This window comes from Lagopus leucura, unplaced genomic scaffold (genome assembly GCF_019238085.1).
Source record: "Lagopus leucura isolate 7727_CA_CO unplaced genomic scaffold, USGS_WTPT01 Super-Scaffold_100002, whole genome shotgun sequence".
NCBI lineage: Eukaryota > Metazoa > Chordata > Aves > Galliformes > Phasianidae > Lagopus > Lagopus leucura.
In genome coordinates this window covers 63,237,487-63,260,778 of record NW_024962263.1, presented here as the reverse complement: position 1 = coordinate 63,260,778, position 23,292 = coordinate 63,237,487, and the positions used below count along the sequence as shown (strand labels likewise).

Here is a 23,292-nt window from a genome sequence, read left to right as displayed (position 1 = left end):
TGAATGCAACCAGGCATGAGGCATCCACAACATGGATGGGGCATTCACACATTCAATTGTGTTTATCTAAACAAGCCCTTAGTTTGCACTTCCTTCTTTGCACTCACCTCTTTTACAAGGTGTTTGCAATGGAGATACGCGTTTTTTTCCAACCCACAGAATCTCACAACTGCTGGAGACTGTGCACAGGGAACACCTGCGTGGTTCCACACTGTCACTGGGCCCCCATCACACATGCACTGGTTTCAGGCCTGAGCACGTTCCCTGCCAGGTGAGCCACTTTGGGGGCTGACTGAAAGGCTGAGCACCGCTCCAGATTTACATCTCCTGTCTCCGTTTTCCCCAAAGGGAGAGATGTAATTTCAGACCCTTGGTTAAAGAGTTACAAATATTTAGGGAAACAGATAAGTCACTGCTAATTGATTCCCTGGGCCACTTGCTCCCGGTTTTGGAGACAATGCTGGCATTAAAGGTGAGGCATGAAACAGGCAGAGTTACTGATATCTGTTGAGCTCTGGGATTGCACCACGCAGGCAGGAAGCAGAGGAGGATATGGCATTAGTAACTGTAGCTCCAGAGAAACTTTGAGTTCCTTCTCGTTTTCATACGTAGCCTGGAATTTGAACATCTTTAAATGTCACTGCTTCAAAAATGCACACCACTGGGGGATGCTTTTAAATGAGGAACAAAACAGTATATTTCCGTCCATCAGCAAATAATTGTTGGGTTATTTAAATGGCTGGTGAAGTAGATCTGTACTGAAACAAAATAGAGATGCTCTCTTGTAAGCGTTGGTTTTTGCACTGGGCTTTTCATTGCTTTACTACTTTTAATTTCTTGATAGAGTCGTTTCCTAGCTCACATTCTCTAGCACTGCTCCCCAAATGACTGATCCCCTCCATTCAGAAAGGCAACACTATTTATATGTTTTGTTGTCTTTCATTATTTCTTCTTTCTAAATTTCACTGTTTATATTCATGATCAAAGCCATCAAAGGCATCCATATTACTGAATCACAGAAATGTATGGATTGGAAGTCTGGAGTTCATCTAGTTCAGCTCTTCTGCTAAAGCAGGTTCCCTACAGTAAAAGCACAGGAAAGCATTCAGGTGAGTTTTGGCTATCTCCAGAGGAGACTCCATAACCTCTCTGAGCATCTTGTTCCCGTGCTCTCTCACCCTCACAGTAAAGAAGTTTTTCTTCAAGTTTGTGTGGAATCTTGTGTGTTCCATTTTGTGCCCATTGCCCCTTGTTCTGTTAATGGGCACCGCTGTAGAGCCTGGCCCCATCCACTTGACCCCCACCTCTTAGATATTCATAAGCATTGATAAGGATCCTCCCTCAGTCTTCTCCAGGCTGAGCAGTCCCAGGTCTCTCAGCTTTTCCTCATAAGGGAGATGCTCCAGGCCCTAGTCATCTTTGTGGCTCTCTGCTGGACTCCTTAGAATTTTCCTATTTTGAACTGAGGAGCCCAGGACTTGACACAGTACTCCAGACACACCGTCACCAGGGCAGAGTAGAGGGGCAGGATCACCTCCCTCAGCCTACTGGTCTGTTTTTATTGCACTGCAGCATATCACTGGCCCTCTTGGCCACAAGGGCACACTGCTGCTCATGGCCAACCTGATGTCCACCAGGACACCCAGGTCCTCTGCAGAGCTCCTCTCCAGTGGGTCATCCCCTAACTTGTACTGATGCATGTGGTTATTCTTCCCCAGATGTAGGACTGTGCGCGTGCCCTAGTTGTACCTCATTAACTTCCTCTCTGCCCAGCTCTCCAGCCTGACCAGGTGTTGCTGAATACCAGACATTCCTCCCAGCTTCATATCCTTAGCAAACTTTCTGAGGGCGGACTCTATCCCTCTATCCATGTCATTGATGAAGGTGTTGAGCAAGACTGGATCTGGTACCACCCCCTGGTGAGCACTGCTAGTTACAGGCCTCCTACCAGACCTGTGCCCTTTGAGTTTTGCCAGTCAGCCAGTTCTCAGTCCACCTCACTTTCCACTCATTTATCCCAGACTCCTTTCTAAGCTTACCTACAAGGATGTTACAGGAGACAGAGATACTGTGGGAGACATTTTACTGTCTGTACTTCAGCATTTAATAAGTACAGCTGTAATAATTAGTGCTAAATGGAAAATTAGACCCAGAATCCTCAGATTATATGCTTAGCATGTAAAGAAATCCTTTATGGTGAAAGTAAGCCCAAGCTAAAACCAGTAATGTGGGAAAAACTTAACCCTTTTCCTTAGGCTTGGAGAAGTAGTTGATAGCTGCAGTGGCTGTTTGACTCCCTTGTTCAGATTAAAAAATAAATTAAAGGAGGGAGGAAGGGAATGAAAGAGCATTTCCTTACCAGGCAGTCACACGAGCTATTGTCTGCGCGCTCCCACCCCCGGCTCTTTCACACGGGCACACGCACACAAAAAGCCAGTTTTGTGTAGTTCTGAGCACACAGATGTTCCTCTTGGCATCCCTACAGTATGGATAGGTTTTTTTGCAGATGCAGAATGTGAGGCTTCTTTGTTGGAGACAAAGTGTTGCCTGTGGTGGGAACTGCTGCAGTGATGGGAAAGTATCGTAATGTATTGTTGGATTACTGTGTTTTTTTTTCCCAGTAGAGACAGTACATTAAAGTAGCTTTGTGGGCAGTGAATTGTTTGAGCCAAGCCCGGCTAATAACACTCTCTCCTTGGCAAGCAGGCTCACAAGGTATGGTTGGCATGGTTTGGATGGTCACGAGTTTGTCCCAAGCATGTGCAGCAATGCTGGTGCACTGAGTAGTTGTTTTAACAGCCTAATTTGATGAACTGACAAAAACGGTCTGACTCTGCAGGTATAGCTGATGTGCTTTCAGGTCTTAATTATTTAATTGTACAAAGAGCTGAAACTATATGTGCCTTCTCTGAAACTGTTTTTAGGACATCTATTCAGGGTCTTCCATATAACAGTTCTGAGAAAATGTCTTAAAATAAGAAACAAATAACATTAAGTGTTTGCCTTAGTTTTCATAGAAAAGGAAATATTTCAAATTGTTTCTTTCGCTACAGCCTGTCAGAGAACCCCGTTCTTTGGGAGTTGCTGAAATATGCACAGATTTGTCATGACTTTTTCTGTTCTGGCTGGCAGTTCTAAATACAGTAAATACGTTTTGGTTTGAAATGTAGGCTTACGCAGCTCCAGTTGAAAGATCACACGGATGAGGTGGATGGAGAAAATTACATTTGTCTCCACTTCAAAACTGTTCAAAATCCTTGAGGAAGCTGCTTCCCAAGAGAGTTTGGAGACAGGGCTGTGGCGGATAAGGTTATCTGACTCTGCAAAGACCTGTACTAATTTTGCTTCTCAATTTGTTCCTCTAACAACAGAAGCTATTTTTTCCTTTTTACCCAGATATTTTTAACTATCTATCTTTGGATTCTTCACTGTTGAAAAAGATGAAATGATTCATTTTTTTCCTATGGAGCTTTAATTGTTTCACGGCTATTAAAAAACAAAAACAACAAAAACCCAAAACCTCATTAGTTACTTGTTTTCTCAGTTTGTCTTTGTATATCACCTTAATGAGAATTTATCAGTGTTTGTTGATCAGAAGACACATAAAGTATCATAGTATCAAAATATCATAGAGTCATAGAATCATAAATTGGTGTGGGTTGAAGTGACACTAAAGACCATCAAGTTCTAGCCCCCCCTCCATGGACAGGGTTGCTAACTGCTAGATCAGGCTGCCCAGGGTCCCATCTAACCTGGTCTTGAATGCCTCCAAGGTGGGACATCCATAGGTTCTCTGAGCAGCCTGTTCCTGTGCCTCACTACCCTCTCAGTAAAAAATAACTTCCTAATATCTCATCTGAATCTCCCAGTTTAAAACTTGCTTGTCCTGTCACTATCAGAACGTGTAAAAGTCAGTCTACGTCTTGTTTATAAGCTCCTTTTAAACACTGAAAGTCTGCAATGAAGTCTCCCCAGAGTCAGGATGAACAAGCCCAGTCCCCTTAGCCTTTCTTGGGGCCTCCTCTGGACTTGCTCCAACACCTTTGAGTCTTTCTCATACTGGGAGCCCCCAGCCTGAATGCATTGCTCCAGGTGGGAGCTCACAAGGCAGAGAGAGACAATCACCTCCCTCGCCTTCCTGACCACCCCTCTTTTGATGCAGTCCAGGATACAGTCGGCTTCTGGGCTGAAAGAGCACACTGCTGGCTTATGTTCAACTTTTCATCCGTCAGGACCCCCAAGTCCTTATTTGCAGGTCTGCTCTCAATGAATTCTTCTCCCAGTCTGTAGTTGTATCTGGGATTGCCCTGACGAAGCACCTTGCACTTGGCTTTATTGAACTCATTAGGTTCACATTGCCCCACTTTTCAAGCGTGTCCAAGTCCATCTGGATGGCATCCATTCCTTCTCTTGTATCAACTGCCCTTCTCAGCTTGATGTCATCAGCAAACCTGCTAAGGGTGCACTTGATGCCATTGTTCTGTGTCACTGATTTTGAAGAGCACCTGTCCCAGCATGGACCCCTGGGGGACACTGCTCATCAACCAGCCTCCACCTGAGCATAGAGCCATTGACCACAACCTCCTAGCTTATTCACTGAGTAGTCCACCCTTCAAATCCATATTTTTCCAATTTTGAGATAATGAAGTCATAAGAGACCATGATAAATGCTCTGCTCCATTCCTTTGTCCCTAAGCTTCCCAGAGGATAGCATCCAGTAATGCCTTAAACAGCTCAAGTACATACTCCTGACTGGTTTTTACCAAGTCATATTCTTTGAGATCACATAGATCAGGTAGATAGGGAAGATATTTTTTTCTTCCCCTTAGCATTGTTCTGCTCCTTTCTGTTTCAGGAACCCAATGCACATCTTGGTGGTGGACCTAGTGACACAGCTTCTTTCCTGGAAGTTTCTCCTTGTGTGCTTCCAGTTTGCAACTTCCAATTGTCCCTCCATGTCTCTTGATATTTCTTTTGACATATCCAGCTGTCCACTTCTTCTTTATTGCCTTCAAAACTAACTTTCTGCTGTACTTTCTTAGTTTCCTTTGATAGTTACACTCAGTGGTGTGATCTGTATGTCCTTAGCCTCAGACATCATAGCTTTATGATGATCTTTGTTATTTCTAATGTTTTAATTATGTCTAGCCATACCTTGTTTCCCACTGTTTCTTAAAGTTTTTCCTCCTTTTAGTATTTCTAGAAGCTGCCCTAGCAGTCAGTTCTCACTCTTGCCAGCATCATAATAGTCCTGTTTGGACCCACAGTGCTCTTCACAGATATTTTTATGTTTGCTTGTTCTGTGCTTTGTGAAATACATTTTTTTTTAAATCTGAAACATACCTTTTGCAAAACTGCCCCTCTCCATCTCTATTTCTCTTATAGTAGTTGTTTTTAGCAGAAAGAGAAGCCATCAAATACTGGGTTTTCTGAGACAGCTGCATGGCATTCTGCTGGTTTTTATAAGTATTTTTACCCCGTGCTTCGCACTCTTCCTTGCCAGTTCTTGAAAATTGAACTGACAGTGTCAAAGCATTCGTATTTATAAGGTGCCACTCCCCAGTAAGATTTTCATGTTGTCTCTGAATAGGCTTTTATTAACTGTGAAGGCATTTGAATGAATAATGCAAGTGTTAGCATGCAAAGAAATGTTCCTGACGGAATCTGAAAATGTCCCTTTTACAGGAGCATCATGACCTCTTTTTCATCAGAAAATCTGTTCTGTATTTGTATTGTTTATTCATAATCTAAGTAGCCGAGATTGTTCTTGAGACATTCGGATTAAAGGAACACTAACAAGTAATTGAAACTTTAGAAAGTGTTACTTAGCATGTTTAAATGTGAGTAGTGTTCTCTTGTATTTAAATGCAGGTATGCATTCAAGACCTGCACACTCCGTGATGCTTCAGGATAATTTGTGTGCAGTGAAAATTGTGAGGCTTATAGTCTGTTGTTAGAGCAGTACTTTCTCCCTTCATGATCCCATTTTCCTATTGTCAGTTTTCTCAGACTTTTACCACGACGTTAATGCTGTCAGATATCCATAGCTAAAATCTTCTGTTCCTTCTTTTTTGAGTGACTCGGGTACGTCTGTGCAGTCTGCCTCTTACAGACCAGCTGTTGTGTAAGTGTGTAAGTCATGGTAAAAGGGACTGAGCAAGCCAGAGGGTAGTTGTTATGGATGGTGCTATTATGTTGGTCCCGACAGCCAAAGAGAGAGCTGGGCAAGACATGGGAATAGGGAGCTTCACGAAAGAGGCTGGTACTTTCCAGCAGTCCTTTGGCAAAGAGCAGTCCTCAGCATGTGGCCATAGCTGCTTGATGAAGGAGAACCAAGTGGTAGCTCCATCCATTCCTCTCTGCTTTCTCTCAGACACAGCAGTTCTTACTAACCCAGTATTCTCCGAAGACATCGCTCTCATTCTCCAAAGTTGTACTCCTCAGCTTGCACCTCCTCCAGACACCACTCCCACCTCCCAGTATTTCTCTGAGTATTTTCCCTTCATAGAGGCCTCAAGATCATTAGTGCCCAAACTTCCCCCTTCTTTAGCCCCTCTCCCATCTATAAAGTTGGATTCACATGCAACTGGAGATTCAGGTATCTCTTTCAACTGTTCAGCAACTCCATTTTCTATGTGAGAGCTCTGCCACCAGTAAGCCATTCTAACTTCTTCACCCATCTTTTGCATCAAGCTTCTCCCAGGAGAAAGTCGATCTGGTTTATAGCGACAGTGGACTTTAAAGACAAAGAAAGGGTGTGGGAGTTACTTACTATCAGCTCAGATGGGAGCAGCATTGGAAGATGTGTCTGCAAAAACCTGCTGACAGTACAAGAATTATCCTGGCTTGCCGATGTTTTTCCTGTGTGTCAGCTTCTCCATGCTGTACAAACCTTGAGGGTTGAGCAAAGGTTGAGCAAGTTTTTAAATGCAGTGCCATTGTTCCCATAGCTTGTGTCATTACCCAGAAAGAGGGGGAAAAACAGCCTGATTTGAATTATCAAAAAACAGTGTCTGTCTGGTTCATCAAAACCCACTGTTTTTAATCCCTTATGAGAGACCTGTCAGGATTGCTGGTGCAATGGGACTGGAATTGGCTGAGAAAACTGAGAAGCATTGTAAGAAAAAGAAGAAGAGGATGCAAAGTAAGAGAGGACCGGAGAAAATACCTCATAGTTCATCTCAGGACAGAAGAACACTTGGTCAGGGATCCTAGGGAGACAGGATCAGATGAGGACGTGGTTAGGGAAACAGTGAGTGAGTGTAGGAAAAGAGAAAGATCAAGATTGCACAGATGGAGAGAACAAAAATCAGACTTGTGGAAACTGGTTGCGATTTGGAGGGCTGAAGACTTAGAATATGAAGAGTAGTCCCAGCATGGGGGAGGAAAGGGACAGAAACTGTGATGGGGATCAGTTGCAGAAAGGTGGACAGAAGAGTGTCTGCTAGAGCATGCTTTGTGGAATCTTTTTCCTGGATTCCTTCTTTCATCTTCTAAGCAGTTTGCTGAACTTCTGGTGCCTAGAAGCATGAAGAGCTATGGTTTTTAATATTTTGTAGTCTAACTTAGTATATTTATTGCACCAAAGCGTACAATAATCTTTACTTTTTAGCATTTTATAAGTTATGATTTTTTTTTTTTTAATCACAATAGTTCATTACATAGTTTAAACAAGAGAAAAAATGTAACCATCTGAGTGAAAGACTCAGATTTCTTTAGTTCTATTGTTTTGGAGTGATGTTTCCTCTCAAATTAAAAGATTCATTTCATGTTATAGACTGACAAAGTAACTGGCATAAATTATTTCATGAAACCATAACTGTACATGATACACATTCTCAGATGACAGCAGCCACCTTTTGCAAGTTTCTTTTGTCAAAACTTGCCTCACTTGCCATAGAGAAAAGGTTGTGGCATTCATCTCTGACGTGATATGAAGTGCATTTTAAAATACATTTTACAAGGAAGGTAATTCTTTTGATTTCACTTTTGGAAAGCTAGAATGTATCAGGAAATGTTAAAAACAAACAAAAATCAATGCCTTCAGTATAGGGCAGGTTTAATAGCTGTTTTCCTGTTCCCTTCAGACAGGCAGGCTTGTGAAGTGGGGTGGGTGATGTGGAAGAATGGATGGTGGGCAAAAATGGTTGTAGTGCACCCTAAATATTTCGTTTAGCTTTGAATTCCACCACTTACCGTTCCAAAAGAAAGTGATGGAAATTGAAAAACAGCAGTAAAATAGAAGGAATGTAAGCTAAAATCCTCTGTGTTTCAAAATTGCAGCCCTGCATTTTCATGACATGGAACAGAGGATACCTGTGAGTGAATGTTTAAAATGAGAAATAGTAGGGAAGACCCCGTGGGACTCAGCCATTGCTGTAACTGTATTCTTTGTGAAGCACCTTTCCCCAGAACAAAACGTTTGTTGCTTTGAACTTTAAAATAATAACTTGAGTAGTTTTAATGGAAAAAGGACTGCTTGCTAATTTGAGATCACACGCAATATTAAATATTGGATAGTTCAACAAAACACTTTAATGTTTGCACCTATAATTTAGTGTGTGAATAAAATTCTTGATGCTGTTTAGTAATGAGGATGCTTCCTCAACGTGAAACTGCATACCTGCAAAGCTGCTCTCCCATTTTCCTGGTAGCAAACGGTATAATTACGATAAAAAATATTTTTCAGTTACAGTCTCCTTATTTTCACATGCTCATTGCTTTCTAAGTTAACTCCTTTGCTGTAGCTAGAAATGACTTTGATATTAAAAAATAACATTTCCTTCCCCAGGCTTCTTGAAAGTTAGCAAGAGCTGAAATAAGCCATGCCATACCCTCCCCCTTCAATCTCATGGTGTAAAGATACATCTTTTTATTTCTTGTCATGGTAGTTTATAAATATGTTTTAAGGGGACATATTAAAATGACTTACTTTGTGAAAATTATAAGCTGAAAGTCTTGAGTGAAGAGTCCTGGGGCTTGGGGGATGTTTCCTTTAATTTATTAACATTTTAAGAGATGTAAAGCTTCAGTGGAAAGAGGAAAGGATTAGGGTAAGGGCCAGGTGGCCATAAAAGAGCTGTAGTTAGTCACAAGGAAGCTGCCATGTTGCTTGGGTTTGAAAACACACACTGTGCTACTTCTGCACTGTCAGGGGAAAAAAAACCCACGCTACTTTCAATGGAATAAAAGGCCATAAATGTTTATTTTTTAATTTGCTTTTAAAGTGTCTTTAAGGAGTGTAAGCAGTGCTGTCAAAGCTCCACTGTGCATTTTGTCACCGCTCCTACATATTTAATACGTCAGTGATGTATGGTTGCACAGACTTATTGTTCAAAGAAGATTTTTCTACTCGGTTCTCAAATTTCTTCTCCATGACAGTCTAAAGAAAAAGCACTGAAACAATTATTTGAGTGACCTCCAACTTAAGTCATACTCTGTAAATGGACACTTGAGGAGAAGTGTGCCTTTATTCCCAGCATTTTGCCCACTCCAAAACAGATGGAGAGAAGCCTGCGTGTACTTGTTCAAACTACAGAAAGCTTTTTGGAACGCTTTGATCCATGGCTTAATTTCAGGTGAAGGTTTCTGGTGAGTACTTCAAATGGGTGCCCACATCACTACCACTGCTGGCCTGGGTCGGGATCGTGGCTTGGTACCAGCCATGGTGAGTTCCTACCTCAGGCTGGGTGCTAGCTGGAGTATCTCCAGCCACAACTGACTCAAAAGCTGTTCTCAAAGAGTTAAAGATGATAGCTCTTGTGAGGAAAGGGTTATTAGTGGAGAAGAATAGGTTGGCTTTAAGCTCTCAGTGTCTGTTTATATTTTGGAGTATGTCTGTGCAAGAAAATTGGGTATTGTTTTTAAAAAGAAGCTGCTCCTAGGTGGTTAGGAGTTGATAAAGTATGATTGATAGCGAGGGGATTCAGAGAACAGCTGTGCTCTGGGATAGTGCCATTTAGGAGGAAGCAGAGAAAAGAAATGCTTTCTCATGTGGATGCGTGTTACGTGTAGAAGTGTTGTAGGATATAAGGGTCCGAATGAAATACCTGTCCCACGTGCTTTGTCTCCATGAATTGAGTTCCGTCATTCTCTTCTGACGACTGTTTTATAAAAAAGACATATGGAAGTAGAGAAAGATTTGACTACTTGAAAAAGAATTTTTTAGCATAGTACCATACCTTGCATATACATATATATGCAAGCAAATTTTCTTTGCTTCAAAGTGAATTTAATGCTTTCACCTGCCTCTGTGAAGTAGTAGAGGAAAAACATGTGCATCCTTGACAAGCTCCACGCGTGGGGGTTGGGCGATGGTCAGTGGTTCCTGCCCATGGTCATGAGATAGGATGGTCTTGAATGCCAGCACTGTTACTCAAGAACAAAGCAAGTCCTTTTGCAGAATGGAGTAGACAGCTTCTTTCCTTTTATGTTGGTGTTCTGTGTCTACTAGGATGCAGTTTCTGAAAATAATGAAATGCCTGCTGTTGTTTCTGGGTCCTGCTTAAAGCATCTGCTTTAAATGTAGTCTAGTTTTATCTGTTTTAGGATAAATACCTTCGTGGATAGAATATGATTACTCTGCATAGAGCAGCCTATCATTTCATCTTGTCCTAAATGTGGTGGATAGACCACCACTGCAAGTTGTATCACTCTTCTATTTATCTACAGCTTCTTGTTTATTCTAAAGCGCTTTAGCTCTAGGGGACATCTGTCATAAACCTAAATGTTTATATTCACACAAATTGGCAACTGTGTCAGCTCCTTAAAGTGATGTTCTTCAGGATCTCTGTAATCAGATGTGCTGTGACTGGAGAATGTTCTTTAATAGATGAGTTTAGCATGATTGAAGTTATTTGGATTGTAGTGTTTTTTACAAAAGTAGAGTTGCTTGGATTTTCCTTACAGATATATGCAGAAGTCATGTCTGAAAACTTGAGGAGAGTCCTGTATAAACTGTACAACAAAATTTTTGTAATACTAAAATGGGGGTGTCGTGCTTAATATGTTTTATTAAATCTAATTTATTTATGAATTCTGAGAAGCACAGTTTCTGCACAGCTTTCCTTCATTGGCTTTTCTGTTTCTGAATAGCACTTTTAAAGTTTTGATAAGAATAAAATAATTCCATCTATTCTGTGAAGCACTCCTATAGACTAGCAAACAGACCAAAAGGAGCTGTTGAATGATGAAAGTAATGTTTTGTATTCCAGTTAAAGATATGTAACTCAGTGTCTTCCTTGCTTTGCACTGCCAAATATAGTGAGGATGTCCAATTCCATTCTAAGCCTCATTCACTTCAATATTGCTTAGAAAAGTGTTGGACTCTGAACAGTTTCACAACTGCATCTACTTTACACTGTTGGTGAGCTGCTTTCCCTGTAGAAGGGAGAAGGCAAAAGGCAGAGGGGTTACTGGTCTCTTAACATTTGTCACAAGCCCACTACTTCTAGTATTAAGTTTCAGTTGGTTGGAAACATATCCTTGTCTTCCAAAAACAGCTCAGAATGCTGTAGTTCATGGCCCTCTATGTAGTGTCACTCAAGCTTTAATAATTTCATGTACCATCTACTTTTCAGTGAATCTTGTATTGTCTTTATATACAGTCTCCTTCATTTCTAGGCTGTTTGCCTTCTCTCATGCTTCATCCACTACTCACACTCAGTGATGAAGGCAGACAGGTGTGGTTATCTGTGCCAAAGATAGTATTAGGGACCAGGGTAGCCTGACAGTTGGATGTTAAGGCACCCCATCTAGCCAGCAGCTGTCAAAGAAGGTAGAGTTTGGATTAATACTAGAGAATTTTCTACAGATTTTGCCCATTTTCCCAAATAGTACAAATCACTAGCCAGCAGTTATCTTCATTTAAGGCTCTTCAGACATTGGCTGCAGGAAGTATTGAGAATCTTTTCTCTTCCTCCACCTTATCGCAAAACATCCTGACGTCTTTGGGGAACATTCTCTTTTAAATGAGCCCAGCAAATCCTGGCAGGTACTTTCCATCCTTATGGGTCTTACGCATTGTCTTTTTTTGATTTGCCTCTGTATTATGATTCTTAAATGTCACATGCTAGCTTTCATGGATTATTACAATCACTTGTGAAACTGTTCTCTTTTGAAATGCAAACAGACAAAGGGATAGAATTGATCAAACCCCTCATAAAACATTCTCTGGCTTTGGTAGCTCTGCCATATCTTCACCATGGCAGTTTTTACTCACATTTTGGGCAAATAAATGTCTCCAATTTTATGGGTTTTTTTTAAGAAAGTAGGTGGTGTTTCAAGTGTGTTGGGTGGAACGCAGGGGCAGCGCTGAGCTCTGCTCTGTGTGACAGCGACAGGGCCCCAGGGAACGGCATGGAGCTGCGTCAGGGCAGGGAGGGTGGGGGTCAGGGACAGGGGCTGCACTGGGGGGTGGTGGGCATGGAACGGGCTGCACAGGGCAGTGGGCACGGCATTGAGTGCCGGAGTTCAGGGAGTGTTTGGACATTGCTCTCATATATAGGGTTTGATTTTTGAGTGGTGCTGTGTGGAGCCAGCAGTTGGACTCTGTGATCCTTGTGGGTCCCTTCCAACACAGTGCATTCTATAATTCTGTGACTTAAAGGGCAAACAAAAGGAGAAAAAAAAGAAAACACAACTGTGTAGGCAGGGCAATAGTTGTGGGGTTCAGCTTTAGAAGAGAGACTGTGACAAGAAATTTTCTTGCCTGAGGTCCAAAGTTAGAAAAATTAGCTGATAATAGCAGTGTCACCACTGACCTAATGATGACTTGTCCTCCCCTTCAATGATGTGTTGCCCTGCAGATAATTGTATGCATGATACCAGATAGTAAAGTGAAATACCTGATAGAAAACACAATTTCCTCTACAATAACTGCTCTTCAGTCGGATTTGGTAGTGTCTTCTCTTCCTTGGGCAGGATTACGTCAAGGAAGAGAGACTCTGCAATGTTACCAAGTAAGTCCCAGCAGATTCCTGCACAGTTATTATTGTGTATCAACTTAATTTTTCTATCACTGAGTATATAAAGCTTTTCCATCTACTATTTGTCTTTCCTCTTGGTGAAAACAGTTTCAGTGGCAGGTGAGCCTTGACGAAGACTGTATGCATGAAAGGAAAAGAGACATACAACTAAACACCAATGTTTTTGAGAAACTCCGTGTTTAGTTTATCTTTACACCAGAAATTCAGTCTTTTAGTGCTGATGCATTTTGGTTCGGACTTCAGTTCCATTACAACATAGTGTTTGCTATGGGGCTGCTACTTCAGTCTGCGGGCAGGAGAGCAGCTGTAAGGAGATGAAGACCCTTACTTAACAAAACTTAGCTTTTTCATCTTCTCCCTTTTCTTTGCAGCAAGTATCAGAGAGGATCCCGAGTGCGTCTGAGACTGCTGGATCTTGAACTCACATCTCGGTTCCTGGGTGCAACGACTGATACGACTTTGTTGGAAGCTGACGCGGTGCTTTTAGGGCTCGTGGAAAGCAAGCAAACAAAGCAAAAGGAGTAAATTTCATGTAAATAAATCTACTTTGTGCTTTAGAGCAAATTATACAAATGAAATGTACCCTTGGGAGAGGAGCAAAAAGTTTCTTTCCGGTTGGTTATGTAAATAGTGAGATCAATAAAAGACAATGAGCACATTGTACCCGATTCTTGCTCATTTTTTATTCACTCATCTTTCTAGCTATTTGCCTTTGCATTTAAATGTGGAACATTAACTAAATCTCTTCAGATAATATTAGTTGAATGTTAGTCTTCTCATCCCAAATGGATGTTGATCTGAGGCATCGTGCTTCCTGTTGCTGAGCTCCTTCCTGGTGCTTCATGCAGAACAGTGTTAAGGGTTCCTCATTTCCAAGTTACAGTGTAGGATATTTACTGCAGATATTAGTCTTTGTCTTCGTTATATTACATCGTTATTTTATCTCCATTTGCATGAAGGAATAGAGGTTATTCATTGCTTTAATTTGTTTTCTCATTTCCAAGGCATGTTAGTAAATTTTCTCTGGTTGTTAATGTAAACTGAAAAAAATAAAAAGGCCAAACAACATTTCAACATAGTAGGCTGAATGCCTTAGATTTCTGCAAGTATATTTAAGGTAAATATAATGAGTATTTGAATGCACAAAGAAAGAACCATGCTATGGTTTTGGTATCAGACCATTTTTGATTTCTGGTGTACTTAGGTCTGAATTCTGCACAGTCATTTGCAATCTGTATAGATGTGTATAGATGTGTATAGCTGCGTATAGATGCGTATAGATCCTAGCAGATGTGCTGAGGTCAGGTCAGTTTTACAACATAACCACTGAATGGTATTTCAGTCACGTCAGGAAAGAGAAGGGGTCCCCAGACAGGCAGAATAGCAGAGAGCCAGCAGCGTGCTGCTGCAACTGCAATGAAAGGTACCTCTTTCATTGTCGAGATCTGAGGGAAACTTGGATGAGATGGCATCAGAAAGCAGAGGCTGGGAGTCATTCAGTTAAATTGTAGCTGGCCTGGTGGTCAGCTTTGCCTCCCAAACTCCAGAACTGTTCTTGTGGTCCAGGAAAATTCAGGACACAAAGGCTGTAATCTGTTTAGAAATCTTTTCCAAAAGCATTGTATTTTCTTTAAAGGTTGTCTTCGTTTCTTCTTTCATTTAATAGCATATGAATGGAGAAGGGAAAGCAAAGCTTTTTGTATCTAGTTCCACAGCCTCAGTTGCCAAGTAGTTTGATTCTTCCTGATTCCTCTACCCAGAAGAAAAATTTTACAGAAGAAACAAAATTCCGTTCCTACCTGTGCCTATTTGTAATGAGAAAAGAGTTTTAAGTGCAGGCCACTGAAAGTCTCTAAAGCACTTCTCATGCATGATCTGTCAAGAAGAATGCTGTAATATAAGGTATTTATTTGCTCAAATTACTGTGAGGAATCACGTGGAAAATGCATGATAGTTCTGAAGGGGATGGATTTGTTTTTGCAGGTCATTTTTATAGTTTTGCAAACTGAAGTTGTATTTCTGAAATAAGCAGGGGTCCAAGTAAAAGAGGAAGCAAGCAGTACGAGCTGCTTTTGTTGCCTTAATTTGCTCACTCATCTCAATGGACCTACAGAGGGGAGTTTGAACATGAATCATTGTATATTCTATGATTCTGTGGTTGGGTGTTAGCCTCCAGATACCACTGAAGTAGGGAAAGAAGGCCTTTTTAAGGAGCCAGAAAGGATTTAAAATAGCAAAGAGAAATCCTTTCCAGTAACACCCTTACGTACTTGATCAACTTTCAACAAGGAAATTTAGGAGATACATGTGTTCACTTTCTGGGGACATCCTATGAAGTTAAAGCTGGCTTTACAGCAGGGTATCAAAAAGGATGACGTTTAAACACTGTAGTGGTTGCTAAATGTATAATTTGCTTTTTCAAAATGAGAAAATGAGGCTTTTTAGATGAGCCTCTGCTTGGGGTAGCCTATGTCCATTACACATTGCCTTGGTTTTGTACAGCTCCCACATAAAGAATTTCAATGATAGAGTAGGGAATCCTGAAATGTCTTTGTTGTGGGCTGTTAGTTTTGTTCTGGAATACCTACACACACCAAGAACATGCATAGGCTGCATGTCCTCAGTGCAAACTAAGGTATCAGCAGTGTTGGTCATGACAGAACAGCCATGATATTCTCAGCTTTTACTCAACTCTCGTAGCAGAGCAGAAATGGACAGCGCAATCAGATACCTGTACTGCCATCCCCACGGAATGACATCAGATGCAGCCCCCTTTTCTGCTAGTTGCCCACCTACCCCCAGGTGTTCCATCTTTTCACACCATCTTTTTGCACCTTTTTTGCTTTTTCTGCTTCTGAATGCACACAAGTATTCATACAACCCATTCCCAACCATTCCCATTCATACAACTCATACAACCCAACTATGCACAGCCGTCTCCTTATCCACATGTTATGGATTCCTGAATGGCTTTGCATAGACCTCTTGCGTGTATCAGTTTTATTTGGAGGACCTTATTTCATACTTGAGAAAACTCATTTCTACCAACAGAAAGGAAGGGCAAGAGCTATCCCACCAGGTGCTGTGACATCGTGCCTGGATCCCAGCACTGCTTAGTGCACTCTTCTCAAGTGTACTAAGCGTGTTATCAGCATGAGCCCAGTAAATGCTGCTGATTCAATGTAGTGAGACAGTGGGACATAAGGACGTGCACTTAGCTGTAAGTAGAAGCGCATCATTTGCTGAGAATTCTTAGGCCCACATAAGTGAAGGTCTTATCCCATCTGACTAGGTTCATAGGACTGCAAAATCAGGAATTTCTCTGCAGAGCATTTTGTGTTTCTTTTACGTTTTTTCATTTTGACTTATTCTGAAGCACCAATCAGATGGGTTGAAAGATAGCTACTAAAATTCATCTTTCAGATTCTGCAGCTGAGAAGACATTTGATGTTAGCTCTTCGATGTGTTTTTCAGAGGCTTCTTTCCTGGAAGAGTCTTGACTTTTGGAAGTGTTCAAGGTTTGTTTCTCCTTGGAAAATTCTTGGGTAGCAACACAGACCCCACTTCAGTAAAGTGATAATCTGTCCTCCATTCCACTCCCATCGAGTACCGCTTTGTGTCACACCCGCATCTCTAAAATGACAAATGTGGATAACCATGACAGATCCACTTCAAGTAGTTGTAATTCATCCTTGGTGCAGTGGAAAAGTTACGCTCCGATGCAATACTAAATGATGAGAGAACAGCATGGGACTCATCCTCAGCAGAGGAGAGATGGCCGCCTCCTCAGCCTGCATGTCCCACCCCACCTGGTGCCCTACATTCATACGGACATTGGTGTGCAGTGTGGCTCAGCAGCAAGCAGCTGCGTTGGGTATCAAGCTTCACTGGTACACAGCTCCAGATGTTGCCATGCATTTTGCCATGAGGTCACTTTCTAGGCCTGCCCATGAACTGAAGTGCCCATGAACTTCTCTCTACTCCACGTTCACTTCTTGTTCCACGGATGTACAACACCTGAACACTTGCAGTGCTCTTACAGATGTATGTATGAGCAGTATTAGCTTCCATAAAAACGGAACCACAGCCAGTCTGGATTTTAGCTGAAGAAACACTGTGTTATTTGGAAGGACATAGTAATTTTTTTCTGATTTTTTTTTTCCTTTTATTTTAGGAATTAAACATCAAAACACCTTGCACGCACTTGGAAAACAGAATAGCTTTCTTATGGTGTAGATTTGGAAGAAAAATGAAAATAGTGGAATGCTCTTTTGATGACTGATGTGCCATGACAGGACCTGGTAAATCCCTGGGGCCTGTCTGCCCTTTCATATTTGAGGCCTTAAGGTGATGAGATGGGGAAAAAGGGAAACGCTGAAAAAATCAGGCCTGCTACTGAGAGCAAATTAACATCTTCCCATCAAAGTTTTGCCACTGAACTTGTTTCTGAAGAATACTTTATGTTTTCTTTGGAGTATTTTGTAAAGCTGGGGCTCCTCCTCATTTCTCACTGTCCCATTTCTAACTGAGGCAAATCATTGTTCAACTTTTTCTCTGGCATCATTATTCCCTTATGCTAGGAAAGCTTTCCAGTCTGTGCTCTGTCTGGAGAGCATTTCTGCTGGGTGCAAGCATGTACTTTACATGTGCTTTTTAGTAAATTGTGCATTCTGGGGAAGTGTTTATCACGTATGAAGGGTCTAGACTGCCCAGATGAGACCATTACATTGTCATCTGGCCATAACCCAAAACAAATATTATCCCTCCCGTGACTGCATTAGACTAACATCAGTAAGTCCTTAAATACTCCCAAGTGTTCTTGTTTCCTCCTGGCTTGTGTCCTGTTCGATCAGAATGAAGCAGGCTTGTGCGCTGTGCTGCAGCTCTGATGAGGAAATTGGACATTTATTGGCATTTCAGCCCATTTGCTACACTGGGTGAGACATGCAGCTGAGAGCTGCTTTCCTATGGGCAAGTGGAACCAAGCCATCCTCAGCCTATTGGGTAGTTGCCATAGCGGCCTGGCAACTTTGGGCAAACTTCTGAAAATGGCAAGATACTTAAATTACTTTGGACATATTTTTGCTTGCTTAGAAGTTAGAAGAAATGACTGTTTTGCTGGTGGGATACAGTGATAAGGTGTTAAGATGCCAAATGAGAAATGTTAAGGGTTTGATTTACAAAGCAAGTTTGTTGTGGATTTTTTTTTTTTTTTAAGTGTAAGAAATAATTTTTTGTTACAGAGCTCAGCTAATATTATAAATCTCATTTGATACTGTTGGTGGTTGGCATTTTGCTTTTCTCCTCAGCCTTAGACATGGTTTAAGACTTGGCACACACAGGAACTTGTGTTGTCTCAAGGTCCCTGTGCAGCAGCATAGAAAATAGAATTAAAGGCCCTAAGACTTTTGTTACCAGGCAGAGGAGCGATCATCTTTTCTTCATAATGATTCAACTGAATACAAATAAAATTTAGTACTAACTGAAATTGAAGGCCAACATTTAATGTGCCGATTACCAAAACGTACAACCAGGGACATCAGAGAATAAAGTTCAGGGTGCAGCCTGACCTACCTTCCAGATGAGTATGTGGACATTGTGTTGAACACATTTGAATAACTGTGACAACCTGAAGTTCCTGAGGACTGGAGGAAAGAAAATGTCACTCCTGTCTTCAGAAAGGGCCCAAAAGCACCTGTGCACCTGTACATGGTGTGGGCCAACTGGCTGGAAAACAGCTTTATGGAAAAGGACCTTGGGGCTCTGATGGATGCTATGTTGAACATGAGCAGTGTGCCCTTTGCTGCTGAGAAGGCTGATGGCACCCTTGTGCTGCATTAGGCCAAGTATTGAAAGCAGGCTGAGGGAGATCTTTTCATCTCTTCAGCACTGATGAGCCTGAAGAGCAGTGTCCAGTTCTGCGCTCTCCAGGAGAGACATGGACACGCTGGAGAGAGAGAGTCCAGCAAAGGACCACTAAGATGATGAATGGACTGAAGCATCTCCTACGAGGAGAGGCTGAGAGAGCTGGGGCAGCTCAACCAGGAAAACAGGAGGCTCAGGAGGATCTCATCAATATCCATAAATCCCTGAGCAGGTTGCAAAGAATATGGGGCCAGGCTCAATTCAGTGGTGTCCACGCCAGGACAAGGGGCAGTGGGCACAAACTGGAACACAGGAGGTGTTCAGCATGGCCTTCACTTGTCCTGCAGTGACAGTGCAAATATGGCTACTGCTATCCTCCTCTTTCACTACAGTTATTGTTCCTCCAGGTTTAATCCTGTTACATATATGTGCAAGCTGAGAACAGGCTCAGCCAAACAGATTTCCTCAGATTTGGACTCCCATATGCTGTGGTGAGGGTGTGCATCAACTTGGAGTTTGATTTAGTCGCACTGTGTCAAAGTGCAGTTGTGTCAGTGTTTTGCCACTACCTTCTGGCAGCCAGCACAGCTGTGCTGCAGAGATGTTTTGATAGAGCAACAGCAGCCCAAGGGCTCATATTTCAGGTGTCCTCTCCTGTTGCTCCCTGCTACCTCTTGCCTTCACCAGTTGCCTGCGTCTCCACCAAAGCCCCTGCATGAGCTCCCATGACTTGTTGCAAGCCAGCATTGACCTAGCAGTTGAATTCCTTCAAGTGACCCCCAAAAAGACATTTAATTGGGCCTGGTGTGTTTGCTGAGTGTCACAGAAATGCCTAGCAGGTGTTGGTGTCTGATGTCATTGTGTGGCAAGTTAGATGCCACTGCCTGTGGCTGAGGGGCTCATTGGTGATAGGACAAGGGGGAATTATTTGTAACTAACACAGGGGAGGTTTACGTTGAATATTAGGAGGAAGGTTTTCACCCAGATGGTGGTGAAGCACTGGAACAGGTTGCCCAAGGAGGTTGTGGATGCCCCATCCCTGGAGGCATTCAAGGCCAGGCTGGATGTGGCTCTGGGCAGCCTGGTCTGGTGGTTGGTGACCCTGCACACAGAAACTGGATGATCATTGTGGTCCTTTTCAACCCAGGCCATTCTGTGATTCCACGATTCTATGGCTTTACTTTATCCTGACTGGCCCCTCTGCTGTGTTCATCCCGGTGCCCAGGGACAGCCAGGCAGGGCCATGCTGCCTGAGGCCCATCGTGGGGCACGGTGAGGGCTGGACGTTCCCTCGGCCAGGCGAGCAGCCAGGAGGCAAGAGCAGGAGCTGTGAAAGAGCAGCATGGCCCCAAGCCCTCCCTGCCCGCCCTTTGCACCTCAGGCTGCGGCCCTCTGTGTGCTGCACCTCCCGGGAGCTGGAGCTTCATTCACAGCCTAAACAGCTCTGAAAAAGGTCTCTGTTCCCAATTAGCCCCGCCGGTCACCCAGCAGAGCGGTGGGTTAAAGCAAGCTGGAGCGGCAGGCACGGAAGGCCGGGAGGCCGGGGAGGCCGGGAGCCCCTCTTTCATGGCCGCTGGCCTCTTTCAAGCGAGCGGCAGCGCGCTGGGTTCTTGTGTGAAAAACAACCGGCACAATGCTGAAGTCGTAACCTCCTCACCCCTGACGGCATGGGAAAGTGCACTCCTCAGCTGTTGGGTATAGAAAGGCTGCTGTACTCATGAGAAATGGCCATAAAAACGCGCTTCAGAGCCTGCCCTGCTGCTCGGCACTTGTCATCTTGCCTATCAAGCTGCCTAATTGGAAAATTGGGCTGGCCTTAATTTAGAGCTCTGAAAGTTCACACCAATAACTTCCCAGAGCCTTTTTTTTTTTTTTTTTTTTTTTTTTTTTTTAAGTTTTCTTATAAATGGTTTCAACCATTGTAAATGGCTGAATGGAAATCTTTATTAAAAAATAAAGGAGAAAAAAAAAAAAAAAGAGGAAAGCTTGAATCTTCCATTTTGTCTAGATCCTTGATTTCTGTGTGTGAAGGTGTATCGCTGGGCATCACATGCATGATCACTCCTGCATCCATGCAAGCCCCCATCGCTTTCCTGGCACTGTTCCTCCTTTGGCTGCACCTGGCAAGCTGTGTGCTGCTGCTTACACGTGTTACAAACTTGTCTCAGAGCTCGATGCCCTGCCTGCTTCCTTCCTGCTTGGCTGCTCTGGAAGCAGCAGACAGGCACTCCTGCATGGCCTCTTGTGTCAGGCACTGCTGATGCCAGGTCACCGAGGTGGCTTCTGTGGGAAAGGGGGGAAGTTCTTTACAGAGAGAGTGGTGTGGTGCTGGCACAGGCTGCCCAGAGAGCCTACGGATGTCTTGTCCCTGGAGGTGCTTAAAGCCAGGCTGGATGGGGCCCTGGCAGCCTGATCAAGGACCTAGCAGCTGGCAGCCCTGCCTGTGGCAGGGAGGTTGAGGTCCTTTCCAACTCAAGTCATTCTGTGATTCTATGCTTCTGTGACTGGACTGGTGGGCTGAGTCCTCCCAAGCAGTTCAACCTTGGTCTTAATTACTTCCATCCAGCTGCAGCCTGCATCTTTGAGGTCTCCTTCTCAAACTCTGTTTAGATCACATAATGAAGTGCTGTAGGTCTTCAGCTCAGTACTGGGATGCTGTCCTCTGGGACCTCCGAAGGTTGGTGGCAGCAGTGGCTGAACACACCGTCACTCTCTGATTATCTTGGGCCAAGGAGAAGGGCTTTAAGCTGATTCTTTCTTTGCCTCTGTGTGCTATTAGCAGCTGGGTGAGGACACAAGGAGACACCCAGCAGGATGCACTCATTGCTCCTGCCATATGCCCTGGAAGCAAGCTGTACTCAGGGCTGGGCGTGCTGCCGAATCCTCTTGCTGTGCCGCTTGCAGCAGTAGGAGTGGCAGACATTTACAGCAGAGACTTGTGCATGACTTGATAAACCTGTTAGTCTTCTGAATCTTTGTGCTGCTGCTGAAAGCTTGCACGTGAAGCACGTGTGCAGGAGAGGATTATATCTAAGACGACGATGGGTGCGGCCATCGGGTACAGGGGCAGAGTGCAGCCCCGAGGTCAGGACTTGGCAGATTCAGCCCTTCTTTTGATGGAATAAATGGGAGCAGGGCCCTCAGTCTTCATCTTCCCTTGATATCATCATTCGGAAGCTGGGGTAGAGATCCAGCTCTGACATAGAAAGAATGATTCACCAGATGAATTGACACCACTAATTCCTAGACTGATTTTCCTTGAACTATATCCTATTCATCTGAGCTGTGATGTGGGCAGCCTTGGCTCAGGCCTGAAACTTAATTGTCTGCAAATTAAAATCACGTCAGCTTTGCACATTTCTGTGACTGGCCCTAAAATCAGAAAGGAAGCAAAGGTTGGAGTTTTACAGGTGGAACTCAAAAGTTGATGGTAAAGAAAATACAGATAACAAAGTGAAAACACAGGAAACAAACCTGCTTAACTCACTCTTCATTCTCCTTCCCTGCAGGTGCAGTGTTGCATTGTGCGTGTAAGATAAGAGGCATGGGAAGTGTCCCTGTGATAAAGCATGCACACGTCCCTGACAGCATCACTGCCCTCCCACCCCAGCTAAGGACAAAGCCAGGCCTACGTGCAAAGTGCTCAGGAGAAAGAAATTTCATTATCATTTCACCTTTTTGAAGTGGATTTGAAAGGCCATGTGATCTTCCTGCAGCAAGATTGGGTTTGAGGTGCACAAAAGTGAATGGGACAAGAGCATGGTCCCTTGTGCAACCCAGATATATAGTGCACAGTATATAGTACAAACATGCATGGTTATTGTGTGCAGATGATAGGATGTAAAAGGTATATTTCTTCCATTTACACAGACAGAGGAAAGTGTGCAGCTGGCAGAGCCGCAGCAGTGCCTCTGGCAGCACCTCTCTGTGTCTCCTTCCAACACGGTAAGATCCAGAGCTTAGTTGAGTCCCTCCTCTCAGAAGGCCGGTTGCAAAGCCTCTGACCTTATTCTGGAGGTGCCTCATTTGCTGGTAGCAGTGAGGCACCAGGCTGGAAAGAGATACACCGAAGCACCATGATGCTCTGCTGACGAGCTCTGCAGAGGGGCAGCTGGGGAACACCTTACCTAGCTGTCAGCCCCAGCTGCCATTGCGTGTTATGCACTGAAACGCACAGTTGTACATACAAATTATTCCATTTGGTCTCCTTGAGACAGGACTTCACTGCTGGGCCCAGCAAAGATGTGTCTCTCTACTGCTTGTCCTCAGGGCAGCCCCATGCTTCACCCGCCGATGAAAGGCGTTATCCTCCCTGCCTTCTGTGGCTCACAATGGAAATTAGTTCAACAGGATGAAAGGTTGGTGGTGGGAAAGCATGTCAGAAAATACAATGCAGAGAACACAATTCTTGGGAGGGAGCAGTTTGTTTTGTTATTTGAAA

The 23,292-nt window shown here is 43.3% G+C and overlaps 1 protein-coding gene across 1 annotated transcript in view; it reads left to right on the top strand.

Annotated features, from left to right (window-relative positions):
• TPD52 (tumor protein D52) overlaps window positions 1-13,649 on the top strand; it is a 108,870-nt gene extending 95,221 nt beyond the window's left edge. Inside the window, exon 7 of the mRNA XM_042868988.1 lies at window positions 13,358-13,649. Within this exon, the coding sequence (XP_042724922.1) occupies window positions 13,358-13,511 (154 nt within the window). The 3' untranslated portion in view covers window positions 13,512-13,649. The remainder of the gene's footprint in view (window positions 1-13,357) is intronic.
• The last annotated feature ends 9,643 nt before the right edge of the window (window positions 13,650-23,292 follow it).